The 16,679-nt window shown below is 32.2% G+C and overlaps 1 protein-coding gene across 1 annotated transcript; it reads left to right on the top strand.

The window, feature by feature from the left end:
- The first annotated feature begins 271 nt into the window (after nt 1-271).
- PPOX (Flavin containing amine oxidoreductase family) lies at nt 272-8,771 on the top strand. Its single transcript, XM_028232250.2, has 9 exons — nt 272-982; nt 1,646-1,831; nt 1,986-2,070; nt 2,625-2,772; nt 2,875-2,955; nt 5,538-5,709; nt 7,335-7,494; nt 7,671-7,774; nt 8,263-8,771. The coding sequence occupies exons 1-9, from the start codon at nt 500-502 to the stop codon at nt 8,569-8,571; spliced, it is 1,728 nt and encodes a 575-aa protein (XP_028088051.2). The 5' UTR covers nt 272-499; the 3' UTR covers nt 8,572-8,771.
- Nucleotides 8,772-16,679: the final 7,908 nt, after the last annotated feature.

Here is a 16,679-nt window from a genome sequence, read left to right as displayed (position 1 = left end):
AACAATTTCAGACCTTTTTGGAAGCTGACGTGGACTTTGCAAAATTACAGATATATGTGGCTCAAGGGCAATCAAGGGCACTTTGGTAAATTAATAGGAAGACACCTCATCAAAAAGTTAAAAAAGTCAAAATTTTTTTTTAAATTAGACTTTTTAGTCCCAGACTAAAATAGTCAAAAAAATCAAAAAATCAACCAACTTCCTAAACAGAGACTTAATTTATGAAATTTTATGAAAAATTATAAAAGGCATACTCTGTGTACATTTCTAAGGGTACACATTGTTACATCTTCCAAAATAATCATCAATTAATAAGGTGCGTCAATCATACCATCGTCGCCACATGTGTAGTACGCGTGTGAGTGTATTAGACTCAAGGTTTTCCTAAAAGATAATGATATCAGTCAGGGTCGTTGGAGTTGCCTGAAACAACAAACGAAGGGGGAGCTGAAGCCGTCTATGATCCAGTAGCCTCTCTCTCTCTCTCTCTCTCTACTCAATGACTACCGTCACAGACTTTCGTTATTTAAATGCATACAATAGTCACAGTCAATTTCCAGCTACAAATCGCCATACAAAACCCTTGTCGCCCTCTTCTCGCATCCACCTTTCAAGCCTCTCTATCTATGGTTCGTCTCCGTTTACACGCAACAACCGAAACAGAGACAATTGTAGGTGGGGAGGATTCCGATGCTCGATCGCCGAGGAGTCCACAATTGCTCCGTCCAAGGTCGGTTTCCAAGACACCGGCGGCAGTGGTGGTGAATCCGTGTTGGATTGCGTCATTGTCGGCGCCGGTATCAGTGGCCTCAGCATTGCCCAGGCTCTGGCGACCAAGCACTCCGATGTAGCCCCAAATGTCATCGTGACGGAGGCTAGAGATCGAGTTGGCGGCAACATCACCACTGTCGAGAGGGACGGTTTTCTCTGGGAAGAAGGTCCCAACAGCTTTCAGCCTTCCGATTCCATGCTCACCATGGTGGTAAGTACGTTTCTGCTCACCTATACCCCTAGCCTAGGGTTTCCTCAACCCCTAAGATCCTGTTTAATTAATAGGATTTATGGGATTAGTTATCTAACTAGATTAGTGGGATAAATTATTATTATCTCTTGTCCAGGATGATTTTGCGTTAATAGTTATAAGATTAAACAATCCGTCAATTTTAATTGATACAATGCCCATTGAAATCTAATTCGGAAAACTAAACGCTGGAATCGAGTCCTAGGATCCTATGGCATAATCCACCCAAATTGTTGCTTATCTGTCATTGTTTTTAAAATTTTATTTTATAAAAGGAACTTTGTCACTCAGAAAATGTTATCCATTACAAATAGATTTAATTGTTGTTCGCACATTATTTTGTAAGCCTTTATTTATTTAGTTTTTAACCCAATTCACTGTAAGGACCCCCGCAGTACCAGCATTTCAAGTGTTTGTGATCAACTACTTGCTCATGCTGTAAAAGCATTGCACGATGACTACTGTCTTTTGTGAACTCTTCATCTTGATTTTGCATTTATTTTGCTCTATCTTTGAAATTTATGCATGATCTTCTCAAGTGTTATTTGCTTAATATTATTTTGTTGGGTTGTCTAATCTACTTGTATATCTAAATTCTCTCTCGCCCGATCAAATCCTTGCCAGGTGGACAGTGGTTTGAAGGATGATTTAGTGTTGGGCGACCCTAATGCACCTCGATTTGTATTGTGGGATGGTAAATTAAGACCAGTACCCTCCAAGCCAACCGATCTCCCCGTCTTTGACTTGATGAGCTTTGGTGGGAAACTCAGGGCAGGCTTTGGTGCTCTTGGCCTTCGGCCTTCTCCGCCAGTTTGTCCTCTTCTTGACCTCGTTTTTTTCTACACTTGAGGATAGCAAGTGTATTGCTTTGGGGTTGTTTGTGACTCGAGCACAATCAAACTCAACATTTATGTGATGTTGACTGTAATTTTCTCATTGGTTTATGTTTTGACGAAGGTGACAGGGTCATGAGGAATCCGTGGAAGAGTTTGTGCGTCGTAATCTTGGTGATGAGGTTTTTGAACGTTTGATAGAGCCTTTCTGTTCAGGTAATTGGGTCATCCTTGTTGTGGACCAATTTACAATTTCACTGGATAAGGTGAAATTACTTAAAATAAACTGCGGACCAATAAACTGCTGCTCTTGTTATCCGTAATGCATCCACATCTTGGAAATATGATTAAAAACACCTATACTTGCCATTACTTAAATCTTGAGAAACCAGGCTTGCTTTTATGATGCAGGATAATAAGTATGGCGTTATTCGAATGATATTGTTCTTGGCCTCCGCCTGACCATTTAACTTTGGTTGTCAATTATTGTATAAAATATGTTGGATGTTTCTTACTGTTAAGTTTTTTTAAAAACAATTTGCAAATTTCTTAATTGATGGGCTGTCACCAGGTACTTTGCATTCACTGAAAATGTCTCATGAAGTTTAAGTTTTAGTTTTTATTCCACCGATGTTTTCTGTCTATATTATCTACACACCGTCAAGACTGTTAGCCGATTCACATTTTTGGATGACATTACTTGCCTTGCTAGTCCTTTATCGTTACAAGTTGTGGTTCAATCTGAGCGCAGTTGGAAATGCTGTATGCAGGTGTTTATGCAGGTGACCCATCAAAGCTGAGCATGAAAGCAGCATTTGGAAAAGTTTGGAACCTAGAGCAAAATGGTGGTAGTATCATTGGTGGTGCCTTCAAAGCAATCCAGAAGAGAGCTAGTAGTCCAAAGCCGCCTCGAGACATGTAATAATTAAATAACATATCTATATCAGGGTTGTCTCATGCTTTTTCTTTTTAATTATTTCATGGAGATATGATGTTTTACTGAATTTAGTCATTTTGCAGGCGCCTACCAAAACCAAAGGGCCAAACAGTTGGATCATTCAGGAAGGGACTGGTAATGTTGCCTGAAGCAATTTCTGCAAGGTACACTTTTGCGGTTTGTTTGGTAACATTCCGTTTTCAGTTTATATTTATAAAAATTTTAAAAACTGTCATAAAAACTTATATGATAATTTTTTTGGTTTATAAATAGTTGTCTCAGTTTATAAATTTGAGGAAAAAACGTAAACTCAAAAAGTGAGTTTACGTTTTTAGTTTTCAATTATTTTTTTCAAATATTTTTTTTTTCAATTAATTTTTTTTTCCCAACTAATTTTTTTTTTCAATTATTTTTTTAATTAATTTTTTTCATTTTTTTTAATTAATTTTTTTTCAAATTAATTTTTTTTTTGGAAAATTTACCCATAAGTCCTAGTTTTTGAAACGTTGAACCATTTAGTCCTAAAAGTTTTCTTATGCTCCATTTAGTCCCATTTTTACATCAACATGATGTGAATGATGTAAATGATCTGATGTTTCATTCTATAATTTCAAAATTTATTGAAATCTGATGAACATTAGATGTTTTTCATCCTATATTTTCAAACATTATTGAAATTTGATGAACATTAGATGTTTGAAATCCAATGTTTGTAACATGACTCTGATGTTATTAACATTGTATCTGATGTTATTAACATTGTAATGGGACCTTTCAGTCTATAAGAAAACTTTTAGGACTAAATAGTGCATAAGTTATTAATTTGGGATTTATTGGTGCATCCCCCTTTTTTTTTCAATTATAATATGTGTGATCCCGTTGTCATAAATAATAAAAATAAATATAAATATTTTAGGCCTGAACAAATATATTTTTTAGTTTATGTTTTAAAATTTTTTTAAACATTTGTTCAAACCAAATGCGTTTGTAATTTATGTTTTTCTAAAAATAAACAAAAATCAGTTTATAAAATTTTTGTAAACATAAACAAAAAACGTAAACGTTACCAAACACTACCCTATTATTCCGTGTTGGATAATAAATTTCAAGTTCGGTGCACAGTGATTCTCTACCTACTTGTGCTTTAACATCGTAAACAAGGCGGAGGCGACCACATTTGTGCTTACTAATATTTATTTATATAGTTCTATAACTATATCTAAGAGAAACTGTCCGTTCATATAAAATTTAATTACAAAAGGCAATATTTATTAGTCAATCAATTTAATTAGGCCAACCGCACAATATCACAATAATAAAATAAAAACTGAACACAAGCAATGCATGCTCTGTTTTGGATTTTTTTAAAAAAATGTAGGCTCCGTTTGTTTTGATGTAAAATGCTTTACACAAAATATTTTTCATGTAAAGCTTTCTACTTGTAAAATAATTTCATTGATCTTATTTTCTGATGTTTGGCAACGATCCTTATAAAAAATTCAAGCCATGTTGGAAAAAAAAGAACCATTGCAAGACCCACTGTCCTGATAAATTGGTCCTTCATTTCCCAACAACTTTGGCTGAACCTTATAGAAGTTTTCCTGGCTTAGGCTACACATAGGGTGTTCTAGCATTTCCTTCTAGGTGGTGAGAGCATAGTTCGCATGTATCATAACTTTACTTATGGAAATCAAATCCATGTAAGTCATTTTCCTTAAAATTGTTGAAAAATATTTACCCCAATTTTGGGCAACCAAACACCAATAATTAATAAAATATTTTTTGCAAAAAATTTTACACTAAAAAATCCCTATGGCAAAAACCATGGGTGCCCCTATCAGAATAAACAATCCACTGGATCAAGAATTTTAATACAAAGATTTAAGTGAAATGACTTACAAACCCAAGCCAGATGTGTTTAGCTTTGACTTCTTTACCTTCAAGCTTGCAAGCTCGAACTCCATTCGCAAATGGCTATGACACCCTTGTTTTCATTCTCTTGTTTTAATCTCTGCTCTTTGCAGCTCCAATCGCAGCCAGCCATTTGGTAGGAATATTTAATGCACTGAAAATGATCTAAGTGCTAATAATAGTGTATGTCGATAAAATTTTCTCAATTCAGTTCTTATGAACAAGATAAAATATGTCTACTTTTCTTAATATATATAGACTAGGTTTCCTAAATTTTCAAGGGCTCCGGCAACACTAGGGTTGTTACATAAATATTTTTTGTGCATTAATTTGAAAAACACTAGCCCTATTTATAATGTTTTCAAAATCAAGTCATGCACAAATTTCAAAGTTCATCGTGCTGCTCAAGCAGTCTTCAAGTAGGCCACTCTAGAATTTAATTTTGCAGAGTGCCCTTCAAGCAGCTTGAAGTCCGCTCAAGCACTCTTCAAGCGTCCTTTAAGTGGGGCTCTCAAATTAATTGTTTCAATCTTGTTTTTCAAGCTGTTACGTACCAACACGGGACTGGAAGATGGAAAATCCAAGTTTTAATAATGAAAAATGTATCGTAAACTAATGCAACATGCTTGATACGTAAATTATACCTTTGAATGCATCGAAGTGAATTAGTTTAGTCTCTGACGATCTTCAACAAACTACTCTTGGCACACAGACCAAACCCTTTACTAGATGCTTCCTGCAATTTTGTCTTCGGAATTTGTCAACACTATATCATGTTTACACAGCCTTTGAGGTTTGATTCTGTAATGATAATAACCAGTCTGTATCTTGTCAGGTTGGGAAGCAAAGTTAAATTGTCTTGGAAACTCACAAGTATTGTACAGTTGGAAAATGGAAGGTATAATTTGACATATGAAACACCCGAAGGATTGGTTTCTCTGCAGAGCCAAAGTGTCGTCATGACTGTTCCATCGCACGTGGCAAGCAATTTGTTGCGTCCCCTTTCAGTATGTTTCATTTTTGAACATTTTTTTAGATTTCTTTTTCGTTTGTCATAAAAAGCAGAAAGCTCCTAAGTGGATTGTGTTCAAATTTTATTCCTTCATTTAACCTTGATTATTGCCTTTGCTTCGCATTGTTTCTGATGTGTTTTTCTCTTGATTTTATTTTTAAATGGGACTTCTTTTTTGTGTAGGTAGGTCATAAGTTTGATACCAATAAATAAAAAATATACAATGGGGCTCAATACACTCCCAAAGGGAACAAGAAACAAAAACACTCACGGCTCGAGAGCTTATGTTAGTTCATTTTCACTATTTAGTAGCTAACTCTACTTCCTAATGATCTTCTGTCTTATCATGTTAAATCATTGAAACATTCTCCTTTCTTTATAGGTTTTATCAGCCTAACAAGTTAATCACACTTGTGTTGAACATTTTACATATTGTTCAGAAATTCAGTTAATTGACAATTTTCAGGAATCAGGTTAGGTTCCAACTAAGTGTAGAAATATAGTATTGAAGAAGAGGCACATCTAATTCAAAAGACACTAAATGTCAAGAAGAGTACGCACAATATTAGATTAATGTCATTAGTCACTTTCTTTTTTTCTTTTCCCTTCTGCTTTGGAAGGTATATGGGTAAAGCTTAGTTTTTTCAGAAGGTATCTCTTAACATCCCCAACAAGTCATTCAAGAGGAATAAGTATTAACTGCAGATCAAACAAGCTGCACATTTTGGTGCCACCTTCAATATTTTATTTTTTTAAATTGTAGTTTTTGGTTGTAGTTGTAGCAAGTAAAGCTGGCATTTCCTCTACTTCTATAGTATAGCTTTAGGAAGAATAAGAGATTAATCCATCTCTACGAATGCAAGCAGCACATGATTGATCACCTCTAATTCCATCATCCACATTAGCTTTAATCTAACCGAAGGGCTGGAGATTCTACCTACCAGAAGGTGCATCCGGCATTTTGCCAGATTTAGTTCGTAAGATCCTCCTCTTTTGACCAAGCAGGTACTTTGATATGCATATGATTGATGATAAACAATTCATATATATGAAAGAAAATAAATAATTGTTATTTTTTTTATTTTTTATGGAATTAGGATTTGATTTGATTGGCTTCAGCATTCTCTAATACAATTTTTTTCATTGCTGATAAAAAAATAAAGAAAGAAAGATTGAGGCGCCACTCAGCGAGGGCCATCTAGATGATCCAGGCAAACCGAGTGGGTACCATGGAGGAAGGGTGCCGTTGGCCTGGGAATGGGCGCACTTGGGTCTTCATGGAACAATTAGAGGGGACACTCGGTTGGAGAACTACTTGGCCTAGCTGAGAATATACTGGGCATGTCAGCCCGGGTGCTGCAATTGGCCTGGAGGATGACTCGTCCCCATAGGCTCAAAGCTAGGGTGTTGTGTGCGCTAGCCTCGGCTGGCGTAGCTCGATTGGTCTTTATTGATCCACATGTCATCTCATGTGACCATATTCATAGGAGATGCCCTCATGGAATATCGTGGTAATGCCACGTAATGGAGCTGGATACTTGTACCTACATCCAGTATTTCAGTCTATTATACAACATTATTGAAGATTCACCATAAACTCCTGTATCCACATGTTTGTAGGCTGCTGCAGCAGATGCGCTATCAAAATTTTATTATCCACCAGTTGCAGCGGTATCCATTTCATATCCAAAAGAAGCCATTCGTACTGAATGCTTAATAGATGGTGAACTGAAGGGATTTGGTCAGTTGCATCCGCGCAGCCAAGGGGTTGAAACTTTAGGTAAATCTGCTTTTTATTGGCAACAACATTAATCATGGCTGTTAACTAGTTGGAACGGTTACCTTTTTTTATTTATTATTATTATAAATCTGCCATCCCAGTTGATGTTTGCACACAATAATAAATTATTTTGCTAGAGATGTTCTGGAGTTTAATCCAAATTAGCTTTTCTACAGGAACTATATACAGCTCGTCACTTTTTCCTAACCGAGCGCCACCTGGAAGAATTCTGCTCCTGAACTACATTGGAGGGGCGACCAATCCTGGAATTTTGTCAAAGGTGAGAACTTTTCATTAAAACTGGAACTTACCTCTGGGGATAAGTAAGGAGCAATTTAGTGTCAGAAGGCGTTTTGTTGCTTTCATTTGTGTAGCATTCTGGAGGTTTCATTCTGAATCTCATGCTAACAGTTCAGCTGGTTGACTGATTGTAATTATTAGTTTTCCCTTCATCTCCCCTCCTGCAGGTTCCCTTTTTCTTTTCTTTTCTTTTCTTCTTCTATATATATATATATATATTCTTTTGCTAGATAATTTTTTAATTGCCTTTTGAGTGAAACATTGTTAATGAATTACATTTTAAGTATAGCTTTGGCATATTATATCTTGTGGTGTTGTGTAATTGCTGCTCTTGGTTATGATGAAAATGTTTTTCCATTTTTGTTGTTACAAGTTTATCTATTAATTCAACAACCCCCCCCCCCCCCCCCCCCCCAAAAGCCTTATTATCTTCATTGTTATTCCTCCTAATGAAACATTGTTTGTCAGACGGAGAGCCAACTTGTGGAAGCAGTTGACCGTGACCTGAGAAAGATACTTATAAACGGTAGTGCAAAGGATCCACTTACTTTGGGGGTGAGAGTCTGGCCACAAGCCATTCCACAGTTCCTGATTGGTCATTTTGACATCCTAGATGCTGCAAAATCTGCTCTCAGCAATGGTGGGTTCAGAGGGCTTTTCCTCGGGGGCAATTATGTAACTGGTGTGGCATTGGGCCGATGCGTTGAAGGTGCTTATGAGGTTGCAACTGAGGTTACTGATTTTTTGTCACAGTATTTGTACAAACAGTCACAGTAACACGGTGGAACTTCCGGTAATTTATTTAAGGTTCCTCCATTTGGTTGAATTGGTCAATGAGGTGTATTTAGTTTTGGGGCATTTTGGCTGTAATTCGATGCCCCCTGTTTTGGCACCTTTTTACTTCGTTATTTAACCAAAAAAAGAAATATAAATATATATATATATATATATATATGAAATTCTTGACTTGTTATTCATGTGGGGCACCTACACAACACACGTTATATCATGTTAGCATGGGGACAATGTGATGTTATATTGGTGGTTTGATCATTGATGCCCATGTTCTTTTTGTGTGTACATTTGATGGATGGTGAAATGCTAGGAAAGCAAAGCCTTATGGCTCCGTTTGTTTCCCTCTTTCATAAGTCGGAGGGCTTCAGATGGGTCTTGCATGTTGGGATTGTTAGTTTGCTCCAACACTTAGTATTGAAAATTAGTCCGTTGGTATTAGAGGAGTAATTTACTTCTTTACCCTATCCTCTCCTCTTCTCTCCTCTCCTCCCTCTCCTCTTATCATATATATATATATATATATGCATATTTCATTCGGTTTTCTCTCCAATCAAACAGAAGTGTAGACAAATTGCAAATTAGATCAGTAAAATTGAAGAGTAATGCTCCGAACTTTGACAAAATTAGACAAAAGAGATAAATTAAAAGACTTACATGACATGAAATTATACAAAATTGAAATTTGCAAGAAAAACAAAATCGTGTTCACTGTGAATATCGGTGTCGTCGTTGTTGATGGTAATGATCGTTGTCATTGCATCATCGTTGTCATTGACGGTAAAGATTGGTGTCATCGTCCTCCTTGTAGTGATGCTCTTTTTTTTTTTTTTTTTTAACAGAGAAGGCAAAGATGATGATGAGATGAATGAACAATGAACTAATATTTAAGTGAAAAAATCTTTCCATACACTGTTTAAAACCATGGAATGGTTAAAACCGTGGGCTGGGTTAAGTTGTTTTCATAATTCAGTTTTATAAAAATAATAATTTTATATAACATAATTTGTAATATTAAAATATATCACAAATAAACACAAATTTTCACAATCCACTCACTAATAATTTTCAAATTTCATAATAATGTAACAAGGGAATTTATGGAATATAACTAGTTAATCTCACTCCTATCTCTCAAAACAAACATGAATTATTGTTAGTCCACTGGTTATCAAACAAACACAAATTTCTTAGTCCACTCACTAACAATCTCCTCACTAACAATTTCATCCAATCTATCTCTGCAAACAAACGAACCCTATGTGCATGTTTGATTGGGTGAATTAGAGCATGGGATTGGGATTATTATCCAATGTTTGTTTTAACATTTTGATTTAGGATAATTAATCCAACAAATTTGTAAGATTATTAGTAATGGGGTAGGGGTGCGATTATTAATCCAATGAATATTAATTCAATTGGATAGTAAATACCACACTAATTTAATAGAATTATTAATACTTCACTATTAATTTTGTAAATCAAACATGACCTATGTGTATCTTTCTATTCTATGGAATTTGAGCCATGTGATATCTCACAGGTCCTTCTAGTCCCTTTCTTACGATGATGAACACTCACGAGGATATACAAGGATCATTTGATACTTCTGTAATAAGAGGAGCCAATTAGACTAATATGATCCTTTATCGCGAGCTCACCCGAGGATACTATCAAATCGAGGATTTCATTGAATGAAATATATAAGTCATTTATTTATTTATTTATTTTCCTTCATAAATTCTTCTCAAATTTTAGTGGTGAGCATGGTCTGGATTGAACCGGATTAGGATAAAATCAGGACCAATCCGTTATTTACGATTTCTGAAAAATTAAAATCAATCCAATCCGTTTAAATCATGGAAGCAATCCGAACCAATCCATTTAAATACGGATTTGATCGGTTTAGGACCACGGATTCACATAATTAAATAACAATATATATATATATATCACTTTAATTTCATAAAAACATAAACATAGAGCTATATTAGTTCCACAATAGTAACATGTTTTTCTATAATAGCGACATACTATTCTAGAATTTAAACAACCATAAGAAAATTGGTTTCACCATAAGTATTTAGACCATTACAAATTAAAATTAAAAACTAACAAACAAAAGTAATAAAAGAAGATATTATGCAGGTTTAGGTTTGAGTTTATGTTTTATATGGAATAAGAGAAGATACTATGGGGATGATGTATAATAAAAATATAGACTATTTGTATACGGTTCGGATTGGTTCCAATCCGGAACCGTGGGATTTAATCCGGAACCAATCCGTGGACTACGGATTTTTAATTCTTTAATCCGGAACCGAACCACGGATTCAAAAAATCAATCCAAACCTATCGGATTGGACTGCACTGGATCGGATTACAGATTTCACGGATTCCTTGCTCAACCCTACATCTTTTAAGCCAAAAAAACTGAATTGACCAAAGAAGTATGACATTTCTAAAAGAGTGGCGTGTTTGTGTTGGACATCGACACTTGTCAGACATTTTCCTGACACGTGTTCGACACTAATCCAAGCGCATCCTATTTTTTTAAAAATAATTTATACATGGATACTTTTTAGATACTTTGAGGACACATGTGTCCATTGATTAGATACACATAAAATTAATTATAGGTTTGAACAAAATAACTTAGAATACAATGGTAAAAGAAAAATAATATCAGTTTATAGAAATTAGTATTGTATTGTATTTATTTGGGGCAAATTACACGAATAGTCCTTATAGTTTGGGGCTTGTGTCACTTTGGTCCCTGACTTTTCAATTGTGACACATTTGACCCTGAATTTTGAATCTTGTTTCAAATAAGGACAATTAAATATATAATTAGATTTTTCAAGGGTAAAATTGTCAATTCAATAAAATATAAACTAATTTGACAAAAATAAATGTCAAACAAATATTTTTGAATTTTTAAAAATTATTTCTACCTACTAAAAAAAAATTATGTAAAATTGATAAATCTTTTAGACATTTATTTATTTTTTACCAAATTAATTTTTATTATGTGTTTGGATGATGATCATGTAAAATTAATTTTAAAAAATTAATCATGTAATTTTTGTTAATTTTACATAATTTTATCATTGGTGGATAAAAATAATTTTTAAAAAATTAAAAAAAAAAATGTTGCATTTATTTTTGTCAAATTAGTTTATATTTTATCAAATTGATGATTTTACCCATGAAAGATCTAATGATATTTTCAATTGTCCTTGTTTGGAACAAGATTCAAAATTCAGGGTCAAATGTATCACAATTGGGACCAAAGTGACACAAGTCCCAAATTGTAGGGACTATTAGTGTAATTAACCTATTTATTTATTATCATAGAATAATATATTCATATATATGACATATAATAAATATATAAAATTAAATATTTTGTGTTTGTCCCTCACGTGTCGTGTCTTGTATTTTTTGAGAATTATCTTATCAATGTATCCGTATCATATTCATATTGTGTTACGTGTTCATATTCGTACTTCTTAATAACGGACTTAAGAACGGACTTATAGGTGATTAGTTACTTGTTATGAAGTTCTTTTGTGGTATGTATGCAGTTGGGCTACAATTGGATGCCATGGGATTCATATATTATTCTAGTTTGGTTTTGTTTTTAAAAATAATAATTTTTAATGAATTGTATTTGGTTAATTAATTTGGATTGGAATGGAGAATGAAAAGGTAGGTAAATGTGAATAAAATATCATTACATTTTACATATATATTTTAGAATTTTTACTAAAATTTATGATCTAAATAGTGTTACTGAGGTAATTTTAGTTTATTTAAGTTTATTTTTTGTCACATACAATTCTTCCCCCCCCCCTCATATACTTGCCTGTTGTAGGTAAAAAACTATATATTTTTTTGTTTAGAGCTTCACTGAACCGTTCTTGAGGTGACATGCTTCTTTATTTTCGCTTGCAATTTTATGAAATTTTTGGCATTGATTGAATGCTCTTGAAACAAGTTCATTCCTTAGCCCGTAACCACACTTTAAATAATTGCATTGATTTATGTCCTAATTCATGGGATACTCAGCTCATTTTTATCAATTTATTTTAAATGACTAAATACCTATTATTTTAAAATTTTATTTTGAAAATAAAAATATATATTAATGCATATTTAATAGTATTTACTGCACAAATCTAAAGATATAATTATATTTTAAAATAAAAAATAAAAAGCTATCTAAGGCCGAGTAGATCGAATTTGAATTTCGACATCAGCAAGTTTATCGTTTGTGTTAAACCGTGGTGTAGGGTTCTTCGGAGAGGTTGCCAATAGTAAGTTGGTAAATTTATGTGAGGGGCATTTGGTCATTTCATCTCAAACATAGTGAGGGGAGTTTTATTTTATTTTATTTTTTTAAAAAAAATTGGCCTTTTAGTCCATAAACCAAAAAAAGTACATAATCTTGACAAATATTTTTTTTCCTAAATCATTAAAGGAAGGGAAAATTACAAACACCCCCATGAGGTTTGGTAAAAATACAAATTCTCCCATGAGGTTTGAGAAATTACAAATTGCCCCGTGAGGGTCAAATTTTCATAACGAATTAGGGGAAATAAGGGTGGAATCTGTATGAAAATAAAAACCTCATGGGGTAATTTATTATGAAAATATAAACCTCAGGGGCGGGATGTAATTTCTCAAACCTCGGGGGAAATTTGTATTTTCACCAAACCTTGAGGGGGTGTTTGTAATTTGCCCTTAAAGAAAATATATATATAGCTAAAAAATTGTTGCCAAATGAGGAACATACAATTAAATCATTAAAAGCTTATCATCAACAAATATAAGAAATATGATAATTTCACATTGCACAGTATTATTAATGTCTCTTTAAATTAGTCATTTGATTAGAAAGGATAAAAAGTCCACCCGGTATAATTTACAAAAAAAAAAAATAAATAAAAAATTTCTATAATTTAAGTTCTTACAATTTTATCTTTTTTTTTTTTTTTTTTTGTCCAAATCCCATGTTTTAAGAAGAACAAAATCATTTAGAAAATCATGATGAGTTTCTAAAACTTGACAACTTAACTGTAGTGAATGTATTTTTACAATAAAATGCTATTGAAAACACAATAGAATGCTACACATGATTTCTGGAATAAATTATCAATAGGTCCTAAAAGTAGAATTTAATTACCATTAAGTTCTATTGAAAATAAGTCTTTTAGTAAAGCGGTCGCAAAAAATAATTATTTGTAATATTTTTTTTATACATGTCGTTAAAATTTGACGATTAATGACTTTTTTTTTGTCAAAGTTTTTATAAATTGTCCTTAAAACTACAATTAATGACGTTTTTTCATGAAGAATATTTCAAGCTGTCATTGAAAGTTAAAAATTATTAATTTTTTTGTGATATTTTTTTAAACCGTTGCTAAAACTTATAATTAATAACATTTTTTATGACAATTTTAAATTGTCGCTGGAAATTAACAATTAGTGACGTTTTTAATTTTTTTTTTATGAAAATGTCATTAATTCTCAGATGACCTATCCATTTATTAGGACGTACATGTAAGTTCCCTAACTTCAGTAACCTCATAATTTTTTTGGTGCCATGACTTCTTCAAAGTGAATATAAATTGGATAAAGTCTTATCATTTTCCACATCATCATAAGGTTCTTACTATGATAATATCAAGAGTATTGCTATTCAAATTAGTTTTACTTTTCAAACTTAATGATGTGACAATTAATTATAATATTTAAATCCACACTCTTTCTCCAATATTCTTTAATTATCAACCAATCATCATATTTACACCTCATTGGGTTTAGAAAGTAGATTTATATATCATTTTTCTCATATCAAACAATAAGGAGCAAATGAAGAGTTGATTATGCATAGAGCTTATTTTTTAAATTCTTTTATTTTTATTTGATAAAAATGATAGACGGGATTGATCAACCATAACAATTCTTTTTAAATGTGATAAGAAAAAGTCCCTACTTGCTTAGAAATCAAACAAGATTAGTTAGGAGCATTCCTAGTAGAATTAATGTGGTCGGATTCCCTAACTATCCCCTCCCCTTCCCCTTCCCCTTCCCCTTCAACTAGTCTAGAAGCATAAAACTCCAATTTCCTTAATAATCATAAATGTTAAAAATTTATAACACGATTGAGTTTATGACAAAATTAAAATTTTAAAATATAACTTGTTGTAGTGAGTTTCAAATGGTGAATCTCTTTCTTTCTTTTTTTTTTTTCCCTTCATATACTCGCTTGTTATAGGTAAAAAAAATATATATTTGTTTGTTTAGAGCTTCACTGAAACGTTCTTGAGGTGACATGATTCTTTATTTTCACTTGCAATTTTATGAAATTTTTGAGATTGATTCAATGCTCTTGAAACAAGTTCATTCCTTAGCCCGTAACCACACTTTAAATAATTGCATTGATTTATGTCCTAATTCATGGGATACTCGGCTCATTTTTATCAATTTATTTTAAATGGCTAAATACATATTGTTTTAAAATTTTATTTTGAAAATAAAAATATATAGTAATGCATATTTAATAATATTTATTGCGCAAATCTAAAGATATAATTATATTTTAAAATAAAAAATAAAAAGCTATCTAAGGCCGAGTAGCAAAATTGTGATCGAATTTGAATTTCGACATCAACAAGTCTATCGTTTGTGTTAAACTGTGGTGTAGGGTTCTTCGGAGAGGTTGCCAATAGTAAGTTGGTAAATTTACGTGAGGGGCATTTGGTCATTTCATCTCCAACATAGTGAGGGGAGTTTTATCTTATTTTATTTTTTAAAATTTTTTTGGCCTTTTAGTCCATGAACCCAAAAAAGTACATAATCTTGACAAATAATTTTTTCCCCTAAATCATTAAAGGAAATATATATATAGCTAAAAAATTGTTGCCAAATGAGGAACATACAATTAAATCATTAAAAGCTTGTTATCAACAGATATAAGAAATATGATAATTTCACATTGCACAATATTATTAATGTCTCTTTAAATTAGTTATTTGATTAGAAAGGATAAAAAGTCCACCCAGTATAATTTACAAAAAAAATAAATAAATAAAAAATGTCTATAATTTAAGTTCTTACAATTTTATCTTTTTTTTTTTCTGTCCAAATCCCATGTTTTAAGAAGAGGAAAATCATTTAGAAAATCTTGATGAGTTTCTAAAACTTGACAACTTAACTGTAGTGAATGTATTTTTACAATAAAATGCTATTGAAAACACAATAGAATGCTACCCATGATTTCTGGGATAAATTATCAATAGGTCCTAAAAGTTGAATTTAATTATCATTAAGTTCTATTGAAAATAAGTCTTTTAGTAAAGTGGTCGCAAAAAATAATTTTTTGTAATATTTTTTTTGCACATGTCGTTAAAAATTGACAACTGGTGACTATTTTTTGTCCAAATTTTTATAAATTGTCGTTAAAACTTACAATTAGTGACGTTTTTCTATGAAAAATATTTCAAACTGTCATTGAAAGTTAAAAATTATTGATTTTTTTGTGATATTTTTTAAACCGTTGTTAAAACTTATAATTAATAACATTTTTTATGACAAAATTTTAAATTATCGCTGAAAATTAACAATTAGTGACGTTTTAAATATTTTTTTTTTATATAAAAATATCATTAATTCTCACATGGCCTATCCATTTATTAGGACGTACATGTGAGTCCCCTAACTTCAGTAACCTTAGAATTTTTTTGTTGCCACGACTTCTTCAAAGTGAATATAAATTGGATAAAGCCTTATCCTTTTCTACATCATCCTAAGGTTCTTACTATGATAATATCAAGAGTATTGCTATTCAAATTAGCTCTACTTTTCAAACTTAATGATGTGATAATTAATTATAATATTTAAATCAACACTCTTTCTCCAATATTCTTTAATTATCAACCAATCATCTTATTTGCACATCATTGGGTTTAGAAAGTGGATTTATATATCATTTTTCTAATATCAAACAGTAAGGAGCAAATGAAGAGTTGATTATGCAGAGAGCTTATTTTTTAAATTTTTATTTGATAGAAATGATAGACGGGATT

The sequence above is a fragment of the Camellia sinensis genome, chromosome 12 (assembly GCF_055761805.1).
Source record: "Camellia sinensis isolate YWXY chromosome 12, ASM5576180v1, whole genome shotgun sequence".
NCBI classification, from domain to species: Eukaryota; Viridiplantae; Streptophyta; class Magnoliopsida; order Ericales; family Theaceae; genus Camellia; species Camellia sinensis.
The sequence above is the reverse complement of the archived record's forward strand: the minus strand, read 5'-3'. Positions and strand labels throughout refer to the sequence as shown.